At 58.0% G+C, this 5,825-nt stretch overlaps 1 protein-coding gene across 8 annotated transcripts; it reads right to left on the bottom strand.

The window, feature by feature from the left end:
* Positions 1-1,403: 1,403 nt before the first annotated feature.
* On the bottom strand, positions 1,404-5,496 carry RAD51D (RAD51 paralog D). 8 transcript variants are annotated; one of them, NM_001198646.2, is made up of 11 exons: positions 5,419-5,496; positions 5,034-5,164; positions 4,849-4,910; positions 4,586-4,704; positions 3,860-3,941; positions 3,626-3,760; positions 3,215-3,310; positions 3,000-3,090; positions 2,665-2,735; positions 2,297-2,464; positions 1,404-1,826 (listed from the first exon to the last, which is right to left on the bottom strand). In NM_001198646.2, exons 2-11 carry the CDS (start codon positions 5,113-5,115, stop codon positions 1,749-1,751), a joined length of 984 nt encoding a protein of 327 aa, NP_001185575.1. In that variant the 5' UTR covers positions 5,116-5,164; positions 5,419-5,496; the 3' UTR covers positions 1,404-1,748. The 8 variants fall into 8 exon arrangements, with proteins under 8 accessions (NP_001185575.1, XP_046758308.1, XP_040505993.1 ...); XM_046902352.1 differs by having other exon boundaries at positions 5,034-5,140; XM_040650059.2 differs by having other exon boundaries at positions 5,034-5,496.
* Between the last annotated feature and the right edge of the window lie 329 nt (positions 5,497-5,825).

The raw sequence follows: 5,825 nt of genomic DNA, 5'->3' as shown, positions 1-5,825 counted from the left end.
GCTCCGCGCGGCGGCGGCGCTATGGCAACTGTGCGCCGCGGCCGACCATAGAGAAGGCGGCCAGAGCGGCGGCCATACAGCGGCGGGCTGCACGCCCACGCACGGCCCGCCCCCCTGCGGCGCGGAGGTCTCCCTGGCGCCCTCAAGCGGCCGAGAGGGGATTGGTGACTGAAGGGCCGCGGGTTCGGGACCCAGGACGGGCAGCTGGGACGGGGGACAGCCGTGCGGTGTGACTGTGTACTGCCTTGCAGCCAGGTCCCCAGTGCCGTGATAACACATACATACCTACAGGCTCGCAGAATGGCTTGGAAGGACCCTAAAGACCACCCAACTCCAACCCGCTGTCACGGGCATGGACCCTAAGCAGCGGATCAGGGTATATAAAAATGTACACGCATCTGTGCCCCTGTATGTGTGCAGACATGCACGTGCCCAAATAGATATATGCACACATATATAGATAACACATATATACACATAAATGTATCCAAACATGTGTGTTATACACACATCCAGGACAAACAGTCCACCCTACAGCCCTGCAGGTAATGGGGCTCACAGCAGGGCCATCCCCACCTGCAGTGGCACAGCCAAGCGCTGACCCCAGGACTGACTGCCCGGCTGAGCACGGGGAGAAAGGCTGAATTAGGATTGTTAGGTCAGAAACTCCTTTTGACCTACTTTTACTACGTGAATTTGGGGCAAAGCAGACTGAGTGAGGAGCTGAGATTTTCCAGCGCAGGTAACAGACCACCGTCACCTGAAGCCATCGTTGTGCCCACGCCAAATGGTCCCCTGAACACACAGCATCACCACCAGGAATTTGGGACTGCAGCACCAAACCCCAGCAGTGCACAAAGCAGGCTGCAAGCAGATGAAAGTCTCACAGGTCACAGCTGTGCCGGGAGCTTCGGAGCAGCAGAGCTTCGTCATCTTTCCCTGTTCCCTTCCCCTTCTCCTCCCTTTGAGTCACCGTCCCATGACAGCCCACAGTGACAAAGTACAGAAGGTTCCCAAACCCAGCATGACGTGGGGCTGACGGCTGTGACCTCCCATGACTGAGGGGAAGGAGGCAGAGGGAAAACCCCTCTGCTCCCGACAAAACCATGGCTCTGTACAGCTCATAAGGATCATCCCGTGAGTTCTTGCAGACAGGAAAACTGCCCCAACATAACCAGCCCCAGGCATGGAAATCCCAGAGAAGCACAAAAATGCAACTTTAAAATGCATTTCAGTCTTCATGCAGCACAGCAGTGCCCCAAAACACTGCAGGGCTGTCAAAGTAGTGGGGTCACATCCAGTGCCCATTGCATCCCTGCTCACTAACTCACCCCACCTATGCTAAGCACTACTGAGAAATCTGACGCTGAGCAGAAGTTGCCACTCATTGAATCACAGCCTTCGACTGTAACAGTGTGCAACATCTTTATTTCTCAACCAAGAGCACCACGGGCTGCCCAAGGCAGCAGTTATGAGGTGGGAACAAAACCACCACAAGGATATGATCCCAAGCCAATACCAAGGATGGACAGCCCCACTGGTGGCAGAGGAGGGACCTGCCTGCCCCATGCCAACCACACATGTTCCAAGCGAGCTCTCCAGAGAACCCCATGCACGTTTTCTCCCAAGGCAGAAGAACAGGAGCTGTTCTGTGCTGTGGGACTCAGAGGCAGTTTGTGCTCAGTGTCTGCGTGGCTTTTTTGCAGCTCTCCCAGACCTTGACATTTGCTTTTCCGTCCCCATCAGGGTCATGGTGTGGGTGTCACTGGCCTCTGTTCCTGCACAGCATCGCTGCCAATATCCAGCTGCACCTGCATCCCCGTTGGCTGCAGCAGGAAACAGAAGAGCTCAACTCCACTAAGCCTGCAAGAGCTGCACCTGTCCCAAGCCACAGCCCCCAGCTCCATCTCCTTGAGGACTCTTTCTGCCAATGCCCTCATTTTATCTGGGTCTGCTGAACGAATGCAATTTAGCATAGAAAGCACATTTTGCTCTGAGAAGTCCCCAGGTGCACTGTTATTGCCATTACTCAGCACAGGTTCACATCTCTGCAGATGTCTGAGCACCCTGACAGTGAGACGGGCACGGGGACACACGGGGACACACTGACCCAGGTTGCAAAGCAGTGCCTCTCATTTAACAGCATAAACTCCAGAGCTCAGGCTGCTGGCAGCAGGTGCCCTTCTCCATGGCACACATCTGCCCCTCTGCCATTGCAGTGTGTCCCCCTGGGGGGGCAGACTCTGCATCCCACTGCTCCACACCCACACCTCCCTTCTCCACAGCCAGAGCCCACCTGGCGCGGTGACTTGGCCAAGCACGCGGTGTGTGGAGCAGCGCCCTCCTCCCACGGCACTGCTCTGCCCTGCAGCAGCACACGGGTGCTGGGCACGAAGCTCCAGGAGCGGCCAAGAGCTGACTTGAGAGCGCCGGTGCTGCTGTCCCTTGTCACCTGGTTGGTCACCTGTCACGCACACACACAGGCTGTGAAACTCAGTGAAACCCCCAAGGTCACCAGGAGATGATGGCTAAGTCGTCACCTGGTGAGGCTTTTCCTTCTCCTCACTGTCACCACACCATCCCCTCCAACCAATCAGCCCACGCAGCTGCACCAGGGGCTCCTAAGCCAGGGCTCCCTGCCATGGCAGGGAAAGCAGCACTCACCACCACCGCCACGCTGAACTCCTTGGCCAACGTCTTCAGCTCCCGGGCCAGCTGCATCATGATGGCCAAGCCTGAGGCAGAGCAGGTGTTGGGGGTGGGGGGCTCAACCCAAACAGAGGGAGCAGCCCCCAGAGAGCACCCCAGAGGTAGAATCATAGAATCACTCAGGTCAGAAGACCTCTAAGAACATCAAGTCCAACCACTGACCCACCCCCACCAGCCCGTTGGTGATGCTGGACTTGTGTGAGCCTTAGATAGGTGCTCATAAGCACCTTCACACCACTTCCAGCACATTACCATCAGCCTCCCACCCCACAGAGCAGCTCAGGGCTCACCCTCTGACTGCCGGCCGCCCAGCAGCGGGGACAGCACGGCTGACACTGAATCAATGAGCACTGCTTTGAGTGGCCCCGCCGAGCTCTCCACCTGCAGAACAAAATCAACCATGCAATACTGAGCAACATTCTTTGGAGGTGTTAAAGCTGCACTGAGGTTTGGATAACTGTGGGATGGGGTAACACTTGTCAAGGAGAGGGACTTGAGGCCCTACCTGCTGGGAGAGGCAGTCCCGCACCTCGTGCAGGGCACGCAGCATCTCGTAGATGTCGAACATGCGAACCACCTGCACCCGCTGCAGGGCCTCCAGCTGTGGCACACAGCAGTGTCACCCTGTGACTTGCACTGCACAGCACGCCCATGTCCCTCCTGCCCACGCCACGGAGCCAGGGACCTTCATTTCTCCTGCATTTACCCTGACCCCATGAACACCGCTGTCCCCACAGCAGAGATGGCAGCAGCACAGCAGAGCAAGCTCAAGGAGCAATGGGTAAGGGACTGCATCAGGCTCCCCCATTGGCACCCAGAGAGTGGCACCCAAGCCTCAGTAGGAATGGACCCAGCAGAGCCCATGAGGACACAGGTGGGCTGACGCCCATACAAGCAGGAAAAACACAGAACTCACCTGCTCCTCCTTGTCCTCCACCCGGGCCTGGAGCATCTGGTAGAGTCGGGAGGCAGTGAACCCCCCTGTGGAGTCGAGGAAGAAGACGTGCTGCCTGAGGCCGAGGGACACGCTGGCCGCAATGCTGAGGCACACCTGGAGCAGCATGGACAGGGCATCAGCCACCCACCCACCGCACAGCAAGAGCCCTCGGTGTCCCCGACCCCAGGCCAGATCACCCCCTGCCCCACTCACCTGTGTCTTTCCGCTGCCCGGTGCTCCTGCCAGCTCCGTCACCTCCCCAGTGTACAGCCCCGCATCCAGCAGCTGGTCCAAGCTGTGGGGTGAGCACAAGGCAGGATACTCAATGTGCATCCCATGGAATGGGGACAGTGCTCCCACGTACCAGTCCCTACCATCCACTTCCCAAAGGCAGAAGCCATGGGCTCTGATCCCACCCTCCAGCCCCGACTCTCCCTACACCATGGGCTGCAGCAGCTCTGCAGTGCAAGAGGACCACACTGAGATGGGAAAGAGCCTGGGAGCCAGGTTTGAATATCTGGGGTTTCTCTGCACCCCCACTGTAACAAGCCAACAAGGAGACTGGAGAAAGAGGAATAAACTTGGGCAGCAAAGAGCAACTCATCTCCTTGCCCAGCCTTGGGAACTCATCACTCCAAACCTTCCCAGATCCATAACTCCCTTCTCGAGGGGAAGGCTGAGGACAGCACATTCTCCAGTCTAGAACTGAGACATACAGCCAATTCCAAGAGATGTGCAGGCTCTTGCAAGGACAACAACAGCAGTGTCATCCCTCAAGGGACAGAGACCAGCTGACTTCACAGCCACAGGACATGAAAAGTCACCTCTGCTCTCAATGGGCAACAGCCAGGCTGGGGTTGGTGACAACTGCTGGAGACAAATGGGACAACACTGAGCGCACTGGGGGCATCACCACGTCACAGCTCACCGGACACCCACCTGGGGTTGCCGGTTGGCAGGATGGCAGTGGAGCTCTTCAGCTCCTCATAGAGGTCTGCTCCATTGGTGGGGAAGGCGGAGAACTGGGCCAGCAGCACGCGGCGCACAGCCACCAGCGCCTGTTGGACAGTTTGCAGAGGGACTAAGAAAGCCCACGGCCACCAACGTGCCCTGCAGAAGGTCCCCCAGAATAGCCCACCCAAGCAGGGAGCTGAGCAGCTGTGAGTGCCCAGTTCAGGAAGGATTCAGGGATAACCCAGTACCTTGTAAGACAGGGAACAGCTCTGGGCAACGTCCTCCAGGTCTGATGACACAAAGTCCACCACTGCAAATGGCACAGAAAGAAGAAACTGGATGACAACCATGAGCACAGCAGATGGGGAATACACGGGTGGAACATGTGGTGATACCCCAAAGCGGCAGAAGCCAACGTCCCCCACCAAGTTACCAGTCCTGATGTTGTTTGCCCTGAGGAGTTGGATCATCTCTTCGGTGAGACCGGGGCACAGCCCGGCCCGCAGCACCACCATGGCCCCGGCACTGTGGGACGGAGCGCTGCGGGGATGGAAGCGGAGAGACCTGTGGGGAGATGGGATGGGCACCCACGGGGTACCATAGCGTACACGGGGGTACCACGGTGGACCATGAGGACATACAGCCCGCAGCATCCCCATGGGGCCGCCCACGCTGCAGTGATGCCGCGTGACCCCAAGTGGGTGTCCCTTTAGTGCCACCCAAACCACACCCGCAGCCATCACCGTGCCCACGGGGCGAGCCCTCCCCAGCAGCCCCACGCGTGTCCGGGAGCGCTCAGAGACACGCAAAGCCCGCACCTACGGCTGGCCGAGGGGTCCCCAAAGTGCCACCGGTACCAAACTTCATCCCATCCCAACTCCCTTCCTGCTTCCTGCGGGCTGCGGAAGGGCTGCCGGGCTCCGCACCCCCCCTAGCGGTCTGCTCACCCCTGAGGATGCTTCCAAAACTCGTGATCCTGCTTCTGGACAGCAATAGTAAGGGAATCACAGCTGGGAGCTGCTCTCTGTCTGTAGGGGATGCCACTCACCAGCTTGGTCTAAATGGCCATCAGTGCAGGTGTCAGCAGTGCTCCAGGGTCTATAAGTATTGGAATCAGAGGTGTAGGGTAGGATAGGGTACGGTACGGTACAGTAGATGTTCTTCAGCAATCAGAATTATAGAACAGCTCAGGTTGGAAAAGACCTTCGAGGTCATCAAGTCCAAC

Source organism: Gallus gallus, chromosome 19, assembly GCF_016699485.2.
Source record: "Gallus gallus isolate bGalGal1 chromosome 19, bGalGal1.mat.broiler.GRCg7b, whole genome shotgun sequence".
NCBI classification, from domain to species: Eukaryota; Metazoa; Chordata; class Aves; order Galliformes; family Phasianidae; genus Gallus; species Gallus gallus.
This window is presented reverse-complemented; position numbering and strand designations above follow the sequence as displayed.